The 24517-nt window shown below is 38.4% G+C and overlaps 1 protein-coding gene across 2 annotated transcripts in view; it reads left to right on the top strand.

The window, feature by feature from the left end:
* The window catches only part of Ptprt (protein tyrosine phosphatase, receptor type, T), a 718198-nt gene that overhangs the window by 371635 nt on the left and 322046 nt on the right, over window positions 1-24517 (top strand). For both annotated transcript variants that reach the window (XM_013010741.1, XM_013010740.1), the window contains exon 8: window positions 10622-10731. In XM_013010741.1, coding sequence (XP_012866195.1) covers window positions 10622-10731 — 110 coding nt within the window. The remainder of the gene's footprint in view (window positions 1-10621; window positions 10732-24517) is intronic.

Below are 24517 nucleotides of genomic sequence, written 5' to 3'. Positions count from 1 at the left end.
TTTTCTTCTTTTATTTTTATTTTTTAAAATGTATTTGTATTTCAAAGGTGATATACAGAGGAGTTACAGTTACATAGGTCAGGTAATGATTACATTTCTTTTTGAATAGTGTTACCTCTTCCCTCATTTTCTCCCATTTTTCCCCTCCCATTCCTCGCCAGGTTGTATGGTTTATTTTCAACATAATGTCTAATGAATATCACTGCTGAATTACCTTACCCTTTGTCCCACCATTTCTGTGCTTTCTTTTACCCTCCCCAAAAGTCAGATAAACTTAAATATAAGACAAAAACTACAAAATTAAAAAACAATGACAAAGGGGAAAAACAAAAATAAAGACAAATCACAAAAAGTAAAAATAAATAAATAAATAAAATTAAAAAATCATAATAATAAAAAGAAGCTCTTGTGGCCAGGCACACTTGTGGCTCGCACCTATAATCCTAGCTATTCAAGAGGCTGAGATCCTGGCTCAAAGCTAGCTCAGGCAGGAAAGTCTGTGAGACTCCTATCTCCAATTAACCACCAGAAAACCAGAAGTGGTGCTGTGGCTCAAGCGGTATAGCGTTCACCTTGAGCTGAAGAGCTCAGGGACAGCACCCAAGCCCAGAGTTAAAGCCTCACAACCAACCAACAAAAACAACAACAAGGGCTGGGAAGGTGGCTCAGTGGTAGAGCGCTTGCCTTGCATGCCTGAGGCCCTGGGTTCGATTCCCCAGCACCACATAAGCAAAAAGAAAAAAAAAGCCAGAAGTGGCGCTATGGCTCAAGTGGTAGAGCGGCTGAGGGACAGCGCCCAGGCCCAGAGTTCAGGCCCCACGACCGGAAAAAAAAAAAAAAAAAAACAATCACAAAAACCACTCTTATTTCCATTTCTTGGAGTTCATTTCGACAAACATCATTTTATATAATCATATGCAAATAGCTGTTGAGCCTTTGTAATCGTCTCCTAAGAATATCCTCAGTTAGTCTCTGTGTGTGAATGTTTAGAGTCCTGTTTAATTTATCATGTCTAAGTATAAATTTTGTAACATTTGTCTTTTACCATCCATTGCATTTATTGTAAATTTATACATGCATTCTAATGACTACAAATGAGGGAAACTATGCAACCTATGTTTTTTTGGGTCTGGCTTACTTTATCCCAAGACTTTCCATTTCCTTATGAATGGGATAATATTATTCTTTCTGATGGAAGCATAGAATTCCATTGTGTGTATGTATATATGTATGTATGTGTATGTATATACATATATACATACATATATGTACATACGTATATATCTATATATGTACATATATGTGCATACATATGTGTGTATATACATATAAATATATACATATACGTATATATATATATATACACACACACCATATTTTCTTGATCTATTCATCCATTGAGAGGCTTCTGGGTTGATTCCATATCTTGGCTATGGTAAACAATGCTGCAATGATCATGCTTGTGTTGGTAGCTTTAGTGTGGACCAGTTTGTGTTCAATTGGATAACTGTCCATGAATGGAATTGCTGGGTTACAGGGAAGCTCCATGTTTAGTCTTCTGTGGAACCTCCATACAGCTTTCCAGAGTGATTGAACATTTTACATTCCCACCAACAATGCAGTAGTGTTCCCTTTTGGTCATATCCCCACCAGCACCTGTTATTGTTACATTTCTTTTTTTTTTGTTTGTTTGGTCATGGGTCTTTGAACTCTGGGCTTGGGCAATGTCCCTGTGTTCTTCAGCTCAAGGAGAGCATTCTATCGCTTGAGACACAGTGCCACTTCTGGTTTTCTAGTGGTTTATGGGAGATAAGAGTCTCACGGACTTTGCTGCCCGAGCTAGCTTTGAACCATGATCCTCTGATCTCAGCCTCCTGAGTAGCTAGGATTACAGGCATGAGCCACCGGCACCTGGCCTTACATTTCTTGATAATGGCTATTCTAACTGGTGTGAGGTGGAATCTCAATGTTGTTTTGATTTGCATTTCTTTTGTAACCAGGGATATTGAATGTCTCATGTGTCTATTGACCATTCTTCTTTCTCTGAGAAGTCTCTCTTTAAGCCTTTAGCCCATTTATTAATTGGGTTTTATTTTCTTTGATGATTTATTTTTGGGGTTTTAATTTTTTGAGTTCTAATTATATTTTAGATATAAGGCCCTTGTCTGATGGATAGCCAGTAAAGATCTTCTCCCATGCAATACCCATCAAAATACCAACACCATTCTTCAATGATATAGAGGAAACAATACAAAAATTCATATAGAGTAATAGAAGACCCTAAATAGAAAAAAGAATCCTTAGCAGGAAGAGCAGAGCTGGAGGAATATCAATACCAAATTTCAAAGTTTATTACAAAGCCATAGTAGTAGAAACAGCATGGTACTGGCACAAGAATTGGTCTGAGGACCAATGGAATAGAAGACCCAGAAATGAACCATAGAACTATAGTCACCTAATATTTATAAGGGAACCAGAAACACAGAATGGAAGAAAGACAGCCTCTTCAACAAATGGTGTTGGCAGAATTGGCTAAACACATGCAGAAAACTGAAACTAGATCTTTATATATCACATTGCACCAGAACCAATTACAAATGGATCAAAAAGACCTCAATGTAAGTCTAGACACCATGATAATATTACAGGATGGGATAGGGAAAACACTAGGTATCCTTGACATGGGTCGAAACCTCCTAAGATCCAGAATCACAACAAATAGAAGACAGACTAGATAAATGTGATTGCATCAAACTGAAAAGTTTCTGCATGGCAAAAGACTTCTTTGTTTTTAATTTGGGATGAGTTACTTGATAGGTTTGCCCATCCCTTTTCTTACTTTAAAATGTGGGCGGGGGGGGGAGGGAGAGAAGGGGGCAAACCTTAGTTGTTTTGCAGGTTGCCATGGGGATTTAATATGTTAGTATGCATAACATGCTTAGTAAGGTGCTTGGCACAAAGCAAATATATGTTTGCTCCTACCCTTATTTAATGGCATTTTAAGAGAATGGGACTTCTGGTCACCTAGAGGCCTTGCTCTCAAGGCATTGAATGTTTCTTTTTTTTTTTATCTTACTGGCATGAGAAAATACTAGAGGGTTCAATAGAGTGGACTGAGGTGATTTAATAAGATCATCATGTTGAAAACAGAATGTAGTGGGCTGGGCTGAAGCTGAAGACTACTCTGTTGATTGCTGCAATAATGAACGTCGTAATTATAAACGCTGAGGTAGAAGAACCAGGAATAGAGACTCTAAGCAATAGGACAACTAGCTCAATGGCTCTGCCTCTGATAAGAAAAAAATAAATGAATATCCCCAAGAATTGGAGCAAGAAAAACGATTTTTAACAAAATGAAGACATTAATATGCATTCTCAAGTGAGAATGTCTAAATAATGCTGGAATAGTATATGTTCATGAAATGGAAGTTAACATTGTAAAGACATTATTTCTCCCACACTGGTCTTTGTAAAAGAGTTCAGAACTATTTACTAGATGCGTGTTTAAAGAGTAAAACCCATAAAGAAAAGCAAGGTCATAATATTAAGTTTGCTAAATTAATGAGTTGTTTACTTCTTTTATGCTAACTTTATTTCACCATGAAAATAACAGAGAGGGTAAATTACTATATATAATGTTACACCAGTATATTTGAAATTTAGGAGACATGGAAAATCCATGGTAAACTATAAATTTTACAAACCCAGCTCAAAGGGTAATCAAAAATCCTTATGTATGGGGGCTGGGAAGGTGGCTCAGTGGTAGAGTGCTTGCCTTGCATGCATGAGGCCCTGGGTTCGATTCCTCAGCACCACATAAGCAAAAAGAAAAAAAAAAGCTGGAAGTGGCACTGTGGCTCAAGTGGTAGAGTGCTGGCCTTGAGCTGAAGAGCTGAGGGACAGCGCCCAGGCCCAGAGTTCAGGCCCCACTACCAGACCTCCAAAAAAAAATCCTTATGTATTTCCACAACAAGTGAAAAGTATAATTAGTAAACTTTCTAACAAAAATACATCCATTCCAAGTGGGTTTTAAAGTACAGTCTGATAATAACTTATAATTTTTAATCCAAGGCTTGCTTACATGTTTTTTAAGAGAAGAAAAAGTAGAAATTTCTGTCCTCAGTTCAAGACATAACTATAACCTTGACTTCAAAGCCAGACAAGCTTATAGTGAGAAAGAAGAAATCAGATGCAAATACTACCAAACAGAATATGAGCGAGCCATCCCTACTGTGTATATGAAAAGGAAAATAATATATAGTTTATTTCAAGAAATCAAAAGTACCTTTACTTTTGCAAATCCACTTATGTAATTTGCTGTATTAACATACTAAGAGAAGAGAAAAATATATCATTACTGTAATGGATTCAGCTAAAGCTCAGCATGATTTATAAAGGAAATTATCAGTGAATACCAAGAATAAAATGAACCTTCTTAACCTGAAAAAAGGTAGCCTCAAATAAACCCACAAACATCATACTCAAGAATAAAATAATAACATCATTATCTTTAACACAGGAAAAAAACCATATACTTACCATTATTTCCACCAAATCTTGTATTGATAGACTTAGTTTAAGATAGGAAAATAAAATAGAATTAAGAGATTGAAAAGAACAAAACTATTTTTTATTTTTTTGTTGGTCATGGTGTTGGGCTTGAACTCTGGGCTTGGGCACTGTCCCTCAGCTCTTCAGCTCAAGGTGAGTGCATTACTACTTGAGCCACAGCACCACTTCTGGTTTTCTAGTGGTTTATTGGAGACAAATGTCTCATGGACTTTCCTGCCCCAGCTGGCTTTGAACTGCAATCCTCAGATCTCAGCCTCCTGAGTAGCTAGGATTACAAGCATGAGCCACGAGCACCCGGCCAAAAATTTTTGACTACAAATTCTGTGATTATTTACATAGATAATCCAAAGAAATCAGGACACAAATTATTAGAATTAATACTGTTGTTTGCCAAGAAGTTAGCTGTAATGACGTCTAAATCTATTTATCAAAAAATATGACAGTGTTTTCTTTAAGGTGCTATTTATAATAACCATAAACTAAAAGGTATTTATTAATACATTGAACCATATAATTATCTATATTTATCATCTATATCAATATCTATAGATCTCAATACATATGGAAAGAGAAAAGACAGAGCTCACTGAAAGATAATAAAGAAAGTGAAATAAGAGACATCTATGTTTATCAATGGGCAAACCCAATATTATTTCAATATAATAACAAAAAGTCATAAATTATTTCCCTACTGGTTGATAGCTCAAGAAATTCCAATACAAAAATCCAAAAATTATCAAAAATGTGCAAGTTGGTTCATATATATTATATATACATATGTGTGTGTGTAGGTCTATGTTATATATATATATATATGTATATATATATATATATAAATATATATAAAGAAAATAGAATAGTTGAGATAGTGCTAAACATAAAGTTCAAAGTTACAGGACTTCCTTTTTCAGATACCAAGACTTAATTAAGAAGATATGATATAACACAGAGTTGATCTAACAGAACAATTAAGCTATAACTTAGAAATAGGACTTGAACATATTTGAATTTTTCACAAAAGGAAAAGGTAACAGACTTGATTTATTGAGTTAACTTTTCAGTAGATGATGCCAGGCTAGGAAGAGAGAATAGAAATTTTGATCCCTACTTAACAATATGTATTAAAATGCAGCTGCAAATGGGTTGAGGATTTTTTATTAAAAGCATAACTTTAAAACGTTTGATGAGAATTTAAGAAAATACTCTTGTGGCTTTAGAATGAAGAAAGCATTTGCTAAATAAAACTTTCAGTTCAGATTTATTCAGAAGCAGGGGGAAAAAAATCCCAAGATAAGGATTCTATTGGAAGACATTTATTAAGGAGGATATACTGGTAAGATGGTTAAGAATGGAGAAGGGAAAGGAGGGAGAGAAGGGGAAGAGAGGGAGAGAGGGGAGAGAGAAACAGAGACAGTGAGAAGGAAGGGGAAAAGGAAGAGAGAAGAAAGGGAAGGAGATAGCACAAGATATGTTACACAGCATTCACCATATGAACCTCTGAGTTTTAGGACAGTGCTATCCCCAGTGTTAATCCAAAGACCAACACTGGGACTCAAATAAATCTTTCAGGTTAAAGATAAGTTTAAAAAAGTAGTAAGAAAGTCTTTTTTGAAAGGAGCAGTTTTCACTTTCATTGATTTTTTTTAAAGCTTTTACTTTTACTTTTCAATTTTACTTTCCTGGCTTTCACTCTTATGGTGTTTAATGAAAGAAAGAAAGGAGGGGGCGGGGAGAAGAGGCAGGAGGAGGAAAAGTGAAAGAATTAAGGGGCAAAAGTAATTCTGCAGTCATTTTGAAATTTCGTACCATTACTTTAAAGTTCCTGTGGAGGAATAAATGGGTGGTTTTAACCCAGAAAACTTTATAAGAGAAAAATAATGGAAGGATTTGTTTTTACAGTTATTAAAACTTGTCTCTCATACACACAGAGACAGACTCACAGTGGAAGCTAATAGCTACGCAAAAGTCACTGAACAGATGTGAGGATATAAAATACCAACATGGTAGCTGGATGGCATTTTAAATCATTGGGGAAATGTTTTGACTGGTCAAAGAATTGTCCTAAGAACATTGCAAAGAACTATAGTGAGATCTCAGCTGAGTATAATCTAGTAAACAAATTCCAGATGAAGTTACAGTGTTAGGTGTAAAAAGAAAAAAAAATGGAGGGATGAGTTATAGAGTAAGTCAGAAAACAAATCAGTCATCTCTATTTTCTATTTATCTGATTGGGGAAGAGAAAGAGAATTTCCTCCTGATTAGAAAGATCAAACGGACTCATTTTACTAGCTTGAAAGTTACCATCATAACTTCCACCAGACAGACCATCCTCTACCTCTACCATAAACACGGCCCTTCGAGGCAGGTGCCAATGGCTGCTCAACTTCCTCATTTTCTGATTGCGGCTCTGAACACTGCCTTCAGTTGTTTATCTCCTAACACTGGACTGGAGTTCCTGTTAGGTGACTCTCATACCTGCCTTTTCTCCTCCACCCTGTACGCTTCTACAAGAACTATTTCTGATCATGATTTCGATTTCCAGACATTGGCACCAGTCTTTGTATATCCAACTGCCATTGAACCAACCAGAGAGTGTTTTACATATACCTCAAGAAAAGTTCCTCTCCCCAACTCACCAGCTTCCTCTTCAGACTGGACACCATGAAGACCCACTCTTATAAATCACAGCCTGATTGCTTAGTTTTAAAGAACTAAGTGTTGGGGCTCTCCATGGCACGGCCTGTCCCTTCTATCTTCCTCCAAACCCATAAGCTACCTCTATCCATCATCACCAAGTCATGGTAGGCTAGCATGACTCACTTCTACACTCCCTTTCCCTAGTCCAAGCCACCATCCTTTCTCCCTATATTGACTACAGAAACCACCTAACTGATTTCTCTTCTTCCACCCTTGACCTCATAAAGCTATGAACCACATTTCAACATTCATTGCTTTTGCCCTTAGAAACTTCCACTTATCCATCATGTCTCACTTACTTGTCACTCAACATTCTGACATCCCAGATTTGATTTTTCTCTGCTGCTGTTCTTCTAATTGAATAGGCCATTCTGTAGAGTTTGATGACAGCTTCAGTTAATTGTTATAATTATTTAAATATTTTCCCTTTCTAGGGCACAGATTGATCAAGGACTTGAGTATATCTCTCATTTTATTGCATTCTTAATGCCTGCTACAGTCCTTTGATTATATTAAACACTCAAAAATATTTATGAAGAAGAGAGCTGGGATAGGGAAAACAATGAGATTTAACTGATTAAAAGTTTTTATCTACCTAATTTAAAACAAAGGAAACTCTGGCAAAAATATTTATACATTCTGCAAAAAAAAAAAGGATGCTCTTATAAAGAAATGACAGTGACAAATCCAGAAGACAAAAATGAGCAAAAATAAATAGCTATAGAAGAAAATGAGCACAGGGTATAGAGACCATGTTCCTAAAAGAATCAATGCAAATGACTAATTAAGCAGAAAAAAACTGCACTCTCCAGTATTCTAAAAAGGATGCACACATGCACTTAATTTTTTAAATAGTGTTGGCAGAAATCAGGACTAGGCATGTTCTGTTGGGGATTCATACTAACTTTCTGGGAAGCAATCTGGTAATTTGTGTCAAAAGGCTTAAAAATAAAATTATCTACTTTGGCTGAGTAAATTAATTGCCACAAGTTTATCTTTGGGACATCAGAAAAGTTGCATGCAAATACTTATTTATAAGACTGCTCATTCCAGTGATATTAATGTTCAAAACAATGAGTTCAAACTAACTTTAATACTTTAATTACAAAGTATTGCTAACTTTGACTATGCTGGGGTTATTGTTCTAAAAGTAGCTATTAAAATACAGGGTTCTAAAGAATAGTTAAGGATTTTTTTTAAGTTTATAAGTTGTTTAGTGATTTAAAAAATAGGTCAGAGTTTAATACACACGGAAAAGATTAAATTTCTCTAAAAAGTGAAATGTAAGGCTGGGTACATTGGCTCATCCATGTAATCCAGATGCTCAGGAGGTAGGGAGCAGAGGATTGTTATTTGAGGCCAACACATTAAAAGTACTATCAAGACCTCCATCTCCATCAATAATTAGAGAGCAGTTATGAGGGAGGGGAGGCCACAGTAGGAGGACAGAACCTGAAGCCAGTCATGAAAACATGAGCCTATACCTGAAAAATACCTAGGGGCAAAATGACTGGGTATGTGGTTCAAATGGTAGAGCACCTGCCTAGCAAGCACAAGGTCCCGAGTTCAAACTCCAGTGCCATCAAAAATAGTAAATAAAGTACAGATAAGCAAGGTATATTTCATAGTTTAAAAATAAAATAAGTATACCTATAAGATGTATAAAATGCTGTAAAACATCTTTGGATGTGGTATGATAAAGGGATGTTATTCGATCTCCTCTTAAAACTTGTTCATGCATTCTTAATATCCAACAAATTGTGTGAATCATATCCGTAATGAGAAAAACTAAATATGTTTTAATGTGACAATGGAGTACTGATTGCAACATATGTTGGAGGCTCGATTGAGAGAGGCCTAGCATGATGATTTAGAGTATGTCTGCTTTGAAGCTCCTGGACAGGTGTTCAGTTCCCTCTTTTTTCAACTTAAGACTTGGGTGACCTTGGCAACTTCCTGAGTTCTCTCAGCCTCCCTTGGCTTAGCATTACAAGGGAGATAATGCACACCACCAGGCAGAGCTATTTTGTGGCTTAAGGAAAAATAATGTGTGTAAAATTCTGATCAAAGAGTAAGTGCTTATACTTGTTTGTATAAAGCTGAAGTATAAATAGATCTGTAATGATTTACATGGATTCAGGATTCTCTAAGGGTTTATAACTGGAAAGTTTGGAGAATCATTTAGTTTCTGCCTCAGCATCTTGCAGACTGCTGTGAGAATGTTGGAATCCTATAGGAGGTACCTGGTGGGGAGAGACTGGCCTGTTACAGAAGCAGCCCCAGGAAAGGTTGTGCTCATTAGGCCAAAATGCTGGCCTAAGTCATTCATTCACTCTCCAACCAGCCAGTAAATAACCATTAAGCACCTATCCCATGCCAAGGATTGGAGATTCATCAGCAAGAAAAGCTAGCTGACACTTTGGAGCAAAGTGAGCTTCTTTCTTTTTCTTTTTAAACTTTAAAAAATTATCTTTAGTTGTAGAAAGGAGTTGCCATTCAACAAAACAGTTTAAGAATGCAATAGATTTGATCAATGTCACCCTTTCAACATTCCCACCCATCCCTTCCCTTTCTACCCCTTCTGACCCTCTTCTTCATTTTGTAGGATACTAACTTGAATTTATGACTGCATTCTCCCCTCTTCTCCTCTTCATTCATCTACCCTTTTCCCTTTCACCTCACTCTACTCATTTCAAGTATTGACTTCCTAGAGTTCATTTTGTGGAACTTTGATTTTAACTTTCTAAAGAATTATACTATTTGAATTCTCCTTTGAGCATCTTTTAATTGGACTGGGGTCTCAAGGCACATAGTTTGTACTCGATTTATGATTTGGGAAATGGAGGAAGCACTTCCTAAAGCTGTAGACACCATGGTGGGGTTAGGAAATCAACGGCTGGTAAAATGATGGCTAGGCTTGCTTTGCATTCCTCAAATGCCAATCTTAGAGCAAAGGCCTATTCTAGAGTCCTGCCTACTGAAGGAGCCCGGGCCTGCTGATCTCCTCCCTGCCTGGACCAGGTTTACTTCCCAAATAGACTAGCTTAGTTTGTAGATAAAAAGCCATTTGCCTTTTAAAGCATAGTCTGAAAACTGTGGTCTATAGGTAAAATCCACCCATTGTTTGCTTTGAAAGCAGTTCTGTTGACAGACAGATATAACCATTCATGTTTGGACCCAACGTCAGTTTGGTACTACAATGGTAGAGTTGCGTAGATGCAACAGAGGCTCTATGGCTTGTCAATATTGTGATGTGTTCTTCCTTATGACTGATGGCAACTTTGCCAATCGCTCTTGTAGGTCAATGACAAGGATGGTAACACCAAGTTCATCACTTTTTTTTCTTCTATAGTTCCAGGAGCTGTTCCTCTTGAATCCATCCAAGGGGGACCCTTTGAAGAGAAGATCTACATCCAGTGGAAACCTCCCAATGAGACCAATGGAGTCATCACACTCTATGAGGTAAGAAAGGTCCCTTGGGCTGCTCCAGTCATGTCTTCTGTAGGCCAAAGATGACGCCTATCTGTCTATTGAGGGTGTATAGGTGTGAGGTTTCTGACCCTACCATGGGAAGAGCATGCAGTTGGGCTTTCTTGATGTTCCTCAATAGACAGAGAAATTTGAATACACCTCTTGTTAAGGTGATTTTAGTGACAATTGATTCCTTTTAGCATAGGAGTTAGGAGCTTAAGGGTTCACATGGCTCTGATTCAGAACAGATACAGTCCTGGAAAGCAGTTAAGTTTATCTGGCAAACCACAGGACTCCCCATGGTGCTCAGCCCTTTGAGTATCAGTTCCTGGACTTTGAAAAGAATCCCAGAGATATAATGTTGTTGTTCCTTAAATTGTTCTGAGGGAAAGGCATATTGAATTGTTACCATGTGATAGTGCCCAAAGTCTCGTACCAAGCATTAACAGGGCCTTTTCATATCCGAGATGAAACACAACCTGTATGGACAGTAATTTCCCACAAAGCCAACGTGATACTGTTTCTTGAGACTTGAGAAAGCAAAACAAGCAATAAGGAAGTCCATTGCAAAGCAAAACCCCCAAATCTCTATCAAAAAGTACATGGAGCTAAGATTCAAGAACTGGAATGTGTATAAGATTGCTTCTCCTTGTATTATATTTGTTCAGAGTCATAGTCTTACAATATAACTCAGGCTAGCTTCAAACTGCAGGCCTTCTTGCCTCAGCCTCCCAACTGCATATATCTAAGACTCATATATGCCCAGCTCACTCTTTGTATTGGAAGACAGTAGGGTAAAATAGAAAAATGGAGCAATGCAGAGAAACAGAAGCAAGAAAGACATAGCCTAGCATTCTAGTAGCTGGTACCATAGTCTCAGGTTCCCTTTAGTGGCCGTTTCTCTCTCTATGCCTGTTCCTCCATCTGTAAAACCAGGGCAGCCATCTCTGCTTCAGGATTTCTCTAGCAAGTCTAAGGGAAAAAGCATAAACAACTTCCAAACAGAAATATAACTAGAGGCCCATGAAGGGTTTACCCCACTGAAAGCTCATGCAGAAAGATGCATAGATGGTAAATGTGCTGGGAGGGGAACTCTGGGGAACAAAGTCAAGGCATAGTTGATGAGGTAGATCAGGATTACTCTGATGAACACATAAGCTCTCTACAGACATCAATGGTCCTAAGGGCTCTCTGAAGGAGGAGATTATCTGCCATGTACAAGGAGCTTGAGAAAACACCTGTCCCACTAAATCTAGCATTCCTCAGAAGAGGATATCGCTAGCATCCTAATATCTGCATTATAGAAACAGCAGGGAGCTTGATTCAGCCCTCAGGACCAGACACCTATCCCTACCCTTGATGAGCTGTCCTGGGCTGCAGGCAGATGCTTTGTAAAGAAGAGATCACATAATAAATGCCAGCATTGGGGGAGGAAATAGAGATAGCAATTACACACACACACACACACACACACACACACACACACAGATCTATTGTGTATAGCTTTTTTTCATTATATATAAAAGAAAAGCACCCATGATTTAGAGAGCAATGGTAGTATTCTGTTTGTTGTTTTTTTTAATCTCTCCAAGCCAGGTGACAGTGTCTTATGTCTGTAATCCTAGCTACTGAGGAATCTGAGATCTGAGGATTGCAGTTCAAAGCCATCCCCAGCAGAAAAGTCCAAGAGAGTGTTATCTCCAATTAACCAATGACCAGCCAGGAGTGGAGCTGCATCTCAAGTGGTAGAACACTAGTCTTGAGCATAAAAGCTCGGGGACAGTACCCAAGAGTTCAAGCCCAAGACCCGCACATAAAAACTAAAACAAAAAACTCCATGCCAGACATGTATAACTTTTGCAATTCCCACTCCAGTAACATTTCAAAGGTCTTAGAGACCAACTTAGGGAATATGAACACACTGTATTATCATTTCATAATTCCAAATGCATAGGAAAGGACATCATTTCAGACTATAAGGTAGTCTGTCAAATTGAATACATTACTAATAGCCTGTGAGTTTGCCTTTTTTTTCTCCTCACTGGGATGACACCTTGTTTATGAACATTCCCTGGCCCTGAAGGCCGGACCATGTTGCTAGTGGGGTCACATCTCTATGTGTCCCTTGAGAGCAATACACTTTGCCCTCTAGTAGGATTACAAATTGGACTGGACCAAGATGGTCATGATTGCTATCTGGGGCTTTTATGTGAAGATGGATGGTTCGGCCTCTCCCATCTGAATCAGCTTTCTACACTCAAGCTATGGCAACTGTGGGCAGGCACTTACAGTGCCGGAATGAGCTCACCCGAGGAATGAATGCAGCCAAACAGTTGTCTCAAAAACTCTTCAATAAAATCATTGAAACACAAGCTGTTCAGAGTTCATGAAAAACAGTAATCAATATGTGTTTCAATTCAATTAATTGTGCTCATCTCTGTCCAAAAATAAAAATCACACAGTGTGAGGGAATTGGGCCAGAAGATGTTACACTTGCAACTGGGTTAACGAAGTGTGAAAATATTTAAAATTCAGACATAGGCAGCATCCTAGTAAGCCTTTATGTTTAGCAGTAAAAAATCACCAAGTTTCTAATTACAGTGTATAAATCTGAGAAGCTTAAAGGGAACGAGAAGACCTTAATGAGGCAGGAACGGGTGTCTTGATTATTCTAGACTTGATTGACATTTATCTTGCAAGCTATTCTAAGTCCCATGTTCAGAGTTAAATAAATCACAGACTTGGGTCTCAATCACACAGGGCTGCACTCTGACGTGGGGGCACCTTGGGAAGGTACAATAGCTCAGAGGATTGTCAATGTTTTGGGTTTTTTTTTTCCTAGCATACAGAGAGTTGGATTCAATCTGCCCAAAAGCACAGGGCTTGGGGAATCAGCAAGCCAGCAGAATGTATTACAGGAAGACTGGTGTGGATTCTGAGACAGAGTTTTAACAGGATGAGAGTAGACACACCAACTTAGATGGAAACCAAGGATCAGCTGTGTGGGTAAGCGTAGGAGCAAGTGCTCAGAGACAGGCCTAAAGGATGAATGTGCAAATTCCTTCTGTTCCCTTAGCTTAGCCACTGTGGCTCCTCTAGCGGTCATCAGGGCTGAGTGACCATAGGATATGGTGACTGATCTGTAGAGACACGGTGGGGAAGATGGGATGTGGCCCAGATGTTCAGGAGGCAGTATAGGCAGGAAGGGATCAGCTGGATTATGACTAATATAGTCCCAAACAAACAAGAATTCACATGATTCCAAATGGATCTGTGCTAATTAGGACACACAATAATCATAACACAGGCTACTATTGAGTATAGCTTGAGCCAGGATGTGAACTAGGACAAATGTTCCTCTTTCATTTGTTGTTTATCACATCAAGGACCTAAACTAGTAGCTTGCACCTGTAGTATGTACTCAGTAAGTAATTCTTGGATGGATATGTATATTTGTGTTCTACCTTAACAGAGGTGACAGTGAATGTTGTATCTAATGAAATGGTTCTCAAAATTGGCTGAAGTTTAGAATCACTCCTTGAGATAACTCTGCTCGATTTTGCTGTGAACCTAAAAGTGCTCTAAAAAAAGTAGTCCATTAAAAAGTTTCATCTTGGAACCCTGGGAAATACAGGTAAAATAGAAAAACAAATGAGTATATAGATACCTCCATAAATAGGTGGAGAGATGAACCTCATTTCAATCCAAGTAGATCAGAATCTTCAGGAGAGAGGTGCTCTGTGTGTGTTGTGAATAAGGTTGTTTATGTGTTGCTTTTAATTTCCTTGGGGAATTCTAATGCACATCCTGGGTGGGAAGGAAGTCTTGTGTACAGTGAATCCAATCTGGTCTCTTTCTATGTTATCCTCTGTATATGTTATCCTGGTCTCTTTATATGTTATCCTGGTTGAGTACCTGCTGGATAAACAGCATTGACCCTGGCTTGCCCCATCTTCCATCTCAGTCCATCAGGCTCCACCTCTCTGATATTACCCTGCAACCAACTCACACATGCTCAGGGCAGCAGCAGTGTTCCATCCAGGAAGCTTTGGTCTATTTTTTTTACCTCCCTCATCCCCCAGGAGGCTAAAAGGACAGTGTGTGGAGTAATTGATACACGGGTGCTGTTATTCTGCCAATACCCATTTTGTACTTCATCAGTGGCATCTCACATAGTCAGATGCTGAATCCCACCCTGCCCTTCTCATATCAATCTTTCCCCCTCTCCTCTGTGGTAGAAGTCATTTCTGGTTGGTGAGATTAAAAAAAGACATACACACATACAGAACTTAATAGATTTGCTGAGAGGCCTTCCCTAAATCTTAAAAGCCAGGGCGCTGGGATGTCTAGGAGCCACGTGGTTTTGTGTGTTTTTTTTCAGCCCCCAGCTCATCACTCACCTTTCATAAGACGTTTCCCTTCCAGCAACTTGAAGAATGCAGGCATCTCTGGGTAGATGGCATATTATGGGGTTTCTGGGCTGACAAGGAGGCTGACAGGTGTTTCAGAAGAAACTGCTCTGGTTGAAAAAAGAATGATTTCTGGCACTCAGCATCTAGAAGGAAGGAATTTGTGTTAGGATGTGAGTTGCATTCATGTAAGTGGCCCCATTAGAGCTGCCTGTCATCCACCGGTGGAATTTCTGGATGCCTACATATTGGCCTGGGGTGGTTCTGTTTTTCTATCACAACACAACTATTTGTGATAGAGTCAGGCAGAGGGATTGGAAACATCAACAGATGTGCAGCACTTGTTATCCAAGGGACAGAAAATCATATTCTCCTGGCAATACATGATTTTGTTTTTGTTTTGGGGTGATTATTTTTTTGCAACACATATTAACCATCCAATCCAGCTATAAACAGTAGGGGTTGGTCTTTCAGAGATATTGTTGCAGTATGTACATGTAAATCTTGACATGCTTTTGTCAGACCTTGTCTTTGTAAGCTTAGCCAGCTGTGTATGTCAGTGTGGGTGTGTGTACATGTGTTTATATGTTTGTTGGCATGTCTGCATGAAATCTTTACCCTGGTCGGGTACCCATCTTCCAACTCCCTCTGCCAAATTGCTCGATTTTATTGGGCAATAGAGAGTAATGTCATGGGAGAAACTCTCTTAACATTTCAGGGGAGGTCTTAGTGTGTCATCAATTAGCTAGGCACTGGTAGCTCCCTGCCTATAAATCCTAGCCACTCAGGAGGCTGAGATCTGAAGATTGCAGTTTCCAAGCCAACCCCAGCAGGAAAGTTTGTGAGACTCTTACCTCCAATGAAACACCAGAAAACCAGAAGGGAAGTGGTGACTCAAATAGTAGAGCACCAGCCTTAAGCAAAAAAGCTCAAGGACAAGGCCCAGGCCCTGAGTTTAAGCCCCAGAACTAGCACATGCAAAACAAACAAACCAAAAAAAAATACCCCACCCTCCAGTTATATGTAATCATATGCATTTACAATTGTCTTATGAAAGAGGGGGAGAAAATATGAAACATCAGGTCTCCACTTGCACTGGTGTGGCTCTCCTGCAGCCTCCTCAGATGGAAGGGAAGCTGTGTTTTAATGGAGACCCTCCCATGATGGAGCCAGGCTTTGTAAGGGATCCTCGTGCATGCACAGTCACGTGGCTGGAGATGCGATCCTTTCTCCCGCAGCCCTGTCCTTCAATATATCGCCCAGAGGCAGCGTGTAACTTGCCAAGTGTCTCTTTCAACATCACAAGTTGTTCTCTTTTTATCTCGGATGTTTTACCATGTTACTCCTGTTAGAATTCTGCCCGTGCTGGGCAATACAGCATGCATTTACTGCTTTTAACTGTGTTGGCTCTTTCATTTCTGTTTTGGTCAGAAAAGTTCTGTGTTTAGAACTTAAATGAAGGGTGCCTGTAGGTTTTCCACTTATCATTAGACATGCAGAAGCTCCCAGTTCCTGGATGTTGGAATTCAAATTGGTCGTACATTGTTTCTCCTTCTCATTGGTTCAGGAGGGAGTAGGGGGCTTTTCTTTTCTTACCCCAAACCAATGAACTTGTTGACTTTATTATTTTATTTTTTTTACTTGTCATCTAGAGAAAAGTAATTTCTTTAAAATTGATGCTCCACTTCATTTGTTCCACTTCATTATGGTGTATATATATATATATGTATATATACATATATATACACACATACATATTTGTGCATATGTGCACATTTACATACAATATACATATAGACACACATGCACGTATGTACAATGTGTGTATGGACACATACATACACACATACACCTATGTGTGTCATGTCTACATAATTACTCTCTTGATTATAGTAAAGGATATTTAGATACATATAAACTTTTGGAACTTTTTTTAAAAATTGAGACATTGTGTTTTAATATCAGAAGCACAGACGGTTAATCATAGTTTAATAATCATTTGTAAACAACTCATCATTGTTTGTCCAAAGGATATACATTTTCCCTCTGGTAATTACACGTTTCATTAATTATCTTCTTATAAAAGTATATTAGAATCATTTTTCACGTATTCAAAGATGATCATTTAGTTTCATAGTAATCATAGAGCTCATACTAAGTGACATAGTAATATTTGAAAATTTGTGAAATTCACCTGTAATTTGCAAAATTCACATATAATAATTATTTCATAGGAAATATATATTAAAATAATTGGACAAGAAGTCAGAAACTTGCTCTCTTATCTTGGAACATTTTTATTCCATAAGAGGTTGCTAATCCTATTAATAAGTTCAGCTGAAGTTCATTCATCTTGATTGCAGCCTAATATTCTACCATGTGAGGATAATAGTGTGTTTAACCGTATTCCTTGGATAGACATTGACAGTGGCTGCCAGTATGTTTCCTTTGCCCACTGTGATGAAACATATGTCCTTGAGTCCACTTCTTACTATGTATGTGGAAGATTTTCTTCTTAAGATTATATTGTGAAAGCAGGTAATATAGTAGATAAATGCTCAACTTTATCATTCAAAAAGTCTCCCAACTATTTACCACACTGGTTTGACTGATTGACATTTATGCCAGCGAAGTATATGAGCTCTTGTGAGCTCACATTTACTATCGTCAAGATTAGTCATTGCAGCAGTTAAATAAGTATAAAGTGACATCTCACTGTTATCATGCTTTATAGCTCTTATAGAAAAACTCTTCCTATTTTTTGTTATTCGTTTGTATTTCCTGTTCCATTAGCTATGTCTTGTGTTTTGCTGACATTTAATTGGCCTGTATGCTCTGCATCTTTTGATATGTGATTCTTTTAGAATATACTTTCGATACCATTTTGTTCATTAACATATGTATACTGCTATTTTTACTCCCTGTAAGGTATCTTTTGAAAACAAAAGTCCTTAATCATAGTCAATACTTTTCAGTCTTTGCTTATTTAGTTAAGAAATCCTCTGTTCTTGAAAAATTCTTATTAAACCAAGGAAGATTCTTTCCTATATTTATTTTTACTCATTTGTAGTTTTGCTCTCGAAATTGAAGTGCTTGATCTATTTACAGTTTATTTATATGGTGTGTGATGGAGTACAAGATTCAACTTTTTACTGTGTGGAGTAAATATTTCTCTGAAGTTCTTTCAAAGAGTAGACTTTCCTTTCTTCTGCTTTGCCAGGCTAGATCTGACTTGCACCAAAGTTCCTGAGATGCCTCAGTTCTTTTTTTTTTTTTTTTTTCTGAGCTGGGTATTCCGTGGGCCTCCATAAGGCACAACCAAACACAGTCCTAATTATTATGACCTCACTTTTAATACAGGACTCTGGAGGAGCCGACCCACCTCCATCCTTTGGCAATACCTTGGTTATTCTCACTCGCATTTTAGAATCTACTTATCAAATTTAATGAAAATGTCTATTGTCATTTTGATTAAAGTTGCATTGAATTTAAAACTAGATGAGGGTGAATAACATATTTGCAATATTAAATTTATCTGTGTTTGTTTAGATTTTTTAATGCCCTCCTGGAGCTTTATAACCTTTACCTGTGGCGGTGCTAACCTCTAACTGCTAACTTAGGACAGCAATTCTTGCATCTCCCATTCCCATTTTTTTCGCTAGTCTCACCGGCCATCTCTTGTCCTCCACCATGTCACCTTCTTCCTCAGGCACATTGTACATGGAGTTTGTGGTTGCCAGAAGGCTCTTCCATTCCCTCTTCTGTGGCCAACTTGTTCTCATACTATGTGTATAAGTATGTGGGCCACCTCCTAAGAAAGACCCTCTGTAATTACCTTGAAGTAGTTCTCTATCCACTGACCCTTATTCCTTAACTCTCCTGCCTATTCATGAATAACATGTACCAGAACTCATAAATATTTCATATTTATGTATACACATTTACATATACATACTATATTTTCCATAAAAGACAGGACCCATATAATATGATGAGGTATATCAATGATTAATGTAAATATATATATATATACATATCTATCAATGATTATATATAAATGATTATATATATATATATGTATATATCATCATTGCAAAGAACCAAGGCCTTATGTAGTACCTAGGACATTGTAATAACTATATATGCTCTATTTTGTATGCTTGGTTTTGGTGGCTGAAATTTAGTAGGGTTTCTTTGGATGACTAAGGTCTAATGAGAGGATCAGCCTTGGTATCAGCTAGTCCACAGACATGACCAGATGAGATCAAATGAAATCATAGAAAATTCTGTCTCATACTCCCTAATAGACAACATGAGTTTCAGATGATGAATGAATTTACATTTGCCTCAGAATCTAACTGCTTAACCAAAAATGTCTCACATTTAGTGGGCTTTGTTTGCGACTCTATCTCACATGCCTAGAACAGTAACTGGCACGAAGTAGATACTCAGTTGGTATTCGTTTGCAAATGAAACTAAAGGTTTTTTCTTTACTTCGTTTCTAACACACAAAGCTTTATTCTGAGGAATGGATAGAAAAAATGTGGCAATCTATATCTATCTATCTACCTATATATCTAACTATATACACACACAATGGAGTATAGTTCAGCTGTAAAGGAAAATGAGATTATGTTATTTACAGGAAAATGAGTGAATCTAGAGATCATAATGTTCAACAAGAAAAGTCAAGTTGAAAAATTCTATAGGTTTTCTCTCAGATGCAGAATCTGGAGAAGTGATAATAATAATAATAACAATAATAATAATAATAATGGGACATGAGCAAAAAAAGGAAGGGTATTAGGGAGTAGGGAATCAGGAGAATGTGGAACAGGGAAAGAGGATACTGGGGGTGAACATGGTAGAAATATTTTATACATACTTCATATATAAAAGAGAGAGAAAAATAGAAACAGATGGAGAGATAGAAACAGAAATAGAAAGATAGCAAAATGAATCTAACCCTCTAAATAAAGGGGGAAAGGGAAAAGAGGGTAAGAGTGTAATTGAGGGTGAATTTCACTAAAATACTCTGTCCACGTATAACACTAATAAGAAAAGAATAAAGCTATATTCCAAAGTGGAGTCAAGGTTAAGGCAATAACACCAATAAAATATCTAAGTACCTATTCTGTATAATTGCTTTGGATTTTATATATATGTTTTATAAGTATATATTTTATATGTATACTTATATATATTTTATATACATATATATATATGTGTGTGTGTGTATATATATATATATATATATATGGTGTTTCATTTGTTAGTGTTAGTGCCCTTAAACCAACATCACATAGTACTGGGGGGAAAGAGAGCGGAAAACAGTCCTGTCCCCATTCCATCATGCATCACCCATTTTCAAATGACCTTAGGCATTTGAAAAATAGTAGGCATGATTATAATCACATTTTTTTCCCTTTTCACAATGTCCAACATATTTCCATTTCTATATCATTCACTTAGCGAATTTAATGGCTTCCATTTAATGGCTTCTCTGGTCCTCTGAACACATAGACTATACTTTACTTTGTAATCACTTTATTTCAGGGGGTGTTGATTGATCTTTGTAGAATGTAAGACAGAATTGGGGGGGGAACCTAGAATGAACTGAATCTTTTCAAACAGCTGGCAAGGGGAGTTTGAACTCCTGCCTTTCTTTACTCTCTCAATAGATTTGTCAGCCGCAAGCAGAGACATTCACATGCCTTCCATTGATTGAGGAGCTATGCTCAAAATAATAGCGCTTTCTGTTCAATAGAAATGGATCCGAGGGAAGAGAGTAGAACAATGTGTACAAATGTGGATGGAAATCTATAAACCCAAGGTTAGAAGTAGTGGTCAGAGTTTTCTCCTTGTTTTCAAGTGTAAGTTTCAATTTGTTGATTTCCTAAAGGAGGGAGATGGGTCTAGAAGAGCATGTGTGTGCCTTTCTTCTCCCCTAATACAATTCCTATGTAGACATCAATCATCAGTCAGGGCAGAGGAGTCCTTTGAACTTTGACCTTGCCTCAGAATCTTCACCATCCCTTTATGGCACTCCAGGTGGTTCTTTCCATCTGAATGAAGCTCACATGCCCTGAGAATCTGGTTCAGAACATCTCTAGTCTGGTTTCAGAACACTGACACAGGGGTAGGTAAAGTTCCACATATTTTGGTCTGCCCCTACAGAATCTGTTCTTATAATTGTGTGTAGATCATTTCCCCCCGACTCTGAATTCATTTAAATTCCATGTCCTTCTCAACATTATAATTGTAGTGGACTGGGATATAATATCTGCAGAGATGTCACAATTGTGGGCCAACAGGAAGTTGAAGCATCTGATTGGAGGTTCTGGAAAATTCTGTATTTTCTTGGTGCACTGGGTGTCCAATGAGGGTAGATAGAAGCAGAGTCCAAATTTGTCAGGAACAGAGTCACTGGCATCTCATGACCAGACTCACCCTAGCAAGTGAGGGACACCAACCTGTTGGAATTAAACTAGGCAACAGGCTCTGCTTCCTGAGGATCAGCCTGTTTGCAGTAAGACCTGGCCTGTGTGAGGAAGCGCAGAGAACATGCCAAACCCCCATACAAGCAGCTTTCCTTCTAGGGTCTCCAAGGAAGTGCTAGATACAGTGTATCAAGACTCTTCTAGTTTTGCCCTTGGTTTTAGGTAGGGCGTGGATTGAGGCTGTCCAAGAAGGTGTCAGGAAGGTAGAAACTGGGACAGGCTCTAGCAAGTACCTTATCTCATAGCTGCTTTGTCTCTTAACCAGAAGCATTCTGCCTTTGGGAACTGGTCCCATGAACCAAGCACCAGGATACTAGCCCTTTATTCCCAGCATCAGATGGATTGTCATCTGTGGTGCTTGCATCCTTCTTTGTCCTTTCCCATCAGTGTTATCTCTGGGAATCTGGAGGTCCTTTGATGATTAATGAAGCTTACCTATCTTGGAAGAAGGGGCCAGAATCAAAGGGTCTTGCCTGAGAAAAAGCCAGAGGCAGGAAAGTCCACCCTAGAGCAAGCACCTAGCGGATATTTATGACTGAAAAGCAGAGTTCCGAAGGAAGGAGTGTGTATAGATATCTCAGGACTGTAGAAGAATATTCATTAAGAATCTAGTACAAGCCAGGCACCAGTGGCTCATACCTATAATCCTAACTACTAAAGGCGCTGAGATCTGAGGATTGCAGTTCAAAGTCAGCCCAGACAAACAAATCTGAGAGATTCTTACCTTGAATCAACCAGCAAAAAGCCAGTAGTGGATCTGTGGCTCAAGGGATAGAAAAACAGCCTTGAGCATAAAAGCTAAGAGACTATGGGCTCTGAGCTCAAGCCCCGGTACAACTTTGGGGAAAAAAATCTAGTATATACAACCAGCTCTCTTCCCACCGACATTCTGTAATCTTAGCCTTTTCCAGCCAATTTTTATAACTTTATTACAGAAGATTTAGTTAGCAGAGAAAAGAAATCACCTGTAATCTCCTCCCTTAGCACAACAATTATTTTGCCTTGTATTCATCTTTATTAATATGCATACTTTTTTACTTAACCATAATTACATAAAATTTGCTATTGTGATTTTTCATTAAGCATTTTGTCATAATCACGATGCCTTTAAAGCACCATGGAAACCGCTTATCTTTTTTAATGACTGCATAATTGTCCATTGAGTATATATTCCCTAATTTAGTTTTCTACTCCTCTATTGTTTCCCCGTATTTCTGCTAATACTGTAATGAACCTCAAGCTAATGGTTACATCCTGTCATCATGGAAAGAACATGACCTTCAGATCTAATTGACCTGTTTCTGACATTGCCTAAATGGGGACTTGGGGGCAAATGAAGTCTTAGAAATTAACTAACTGGTTTCATTTTTATTTTCACTTTATTTATTTTAACATTGATTATCTTCAAGTTGTTGTACAGAAAGGTTTCAATTCACCATGTCAGTTTGTAAGTACAGTGCATCTTGATCAAGGTCACCCCTTCCATCATTTTTTCCCATCTCTCCCAACAGTCACCTCGGTTGTATTTTTAAAAATCACATGGAAGCAAAGTAATATTCAAGTCCATAGTGGAAAACCACTATGGGTACTGGTGACTCAGGCCTGTAATCTGACACTCAGTAGGCTAAGATCCAGGGATCATAGTTTGAATCCAGTCCAGGAAGAAAAGTTAGGGAGACTCCTATCTTCAGCAAAAGTTGGAAGTAGAGCTGTGGCTCAAGTGGTAGGGCACTAGCCTTGAGCAGATAAAGCTGACTGAGAGTATAAGGGCCTGAGTTCAAGTTCTAATGCTCACACACACACACATACACACACACGTTAGTTATGCTGATGTCATTGCTGTCAATATTCTTTCAGTATCTTCTCTGGTTTTCATTGTCTTTTGTGCAGTATAGTTTCTATATCGGCCCCCCTTTCTCACACCCACAAAATTAGAAAGTTGAATGGAATGAATACTCTTGTTACTCTTGTTACATATTGCAGAATTGCTCTCCAAATGGATCGCACCCTTGTGAGCATGTGTTTTATAGTCTTGTGTTGAGTTTTTCTGCCAATCACCAAGTCTGGGAAGCAGGCCTTTGGCAGCCCACCAGAGATTTATGTCAGCTTTCATGATGCCCTCGGAGCAGGCTGATGCGTGAAGAGCTCGTCACACATGTTGGCAGATCCATTTGCACGCTCCTAGGACGTGCTGCTAACACTTGCACCTCATCAGCCACCGTTGCCTCTTTCTCCCCTTTGCCCTTAAGTAGCAAGTAGAGAGCCTGTCCCCAGATAATCTCTCAGAGGGTCTTGGGAGCTCCTACAGAACTCTGTATTGGAGAATCCAATTTCTATACTATCTGCCACCAAGTTATTATACACCAGACATCACCAGGCAGGTCCTTGTTTGGCCTCAAGTAATTCATCTTTAAAGTTGCTAGGCATAAGTGGCTTAGTGGTGCCTATGATCCAAGCAATTCAGGAGACAGATCTGAGTGAGGATCAAGGATCCAAGCTAGCTCTGGCAGTAAAGTCCATAAGACCCTTATCTCCAATTAATCACTAGAGAACTGGAAGTCTCCTGTGGCTCAAAGTGGTAGAGCACCAGCCTTGAGTGAAAAGCTCAGGGACAATGCCCAGTCCCCTAGTTCAAGCCCCATGACCTACAAAAAAAAAGAACAAAAGAAAAGCAAGAAAAGAAAGAAGCAGTTGGCTTCAAAGACTGGACCACTGGGAGTGTTCCTATCAGCCTTACCTGGGGGCTCATGGATCATGCTCCAGTCCTGGTCTGGGACATTACCAGATCCTAAGGATGGGCATTACACACTGGCAAGTGCAGTGCTAAGGTATCTTCTCGCCAAGATTTTCTATCCTACATGGAACTTT

Source organism: Dipodomys ordii, unplaced genomic scaffold (assembly GCF_000151885.1).
Source record: "Dipodomys ordii isolate 6190 unplaced genomic scaffold, Dord_2.0 Scaffold13, whole genome shotgun sequence".
NCBI lineage: Eukaryota > Metazoa > Chordata > Mammalia > Rodentia > Heteromyidae > Dipodomys > Dipodomys ordii.
This window is presented reverse-complemented; position numbering and strand designations above follow the sequence as displayed.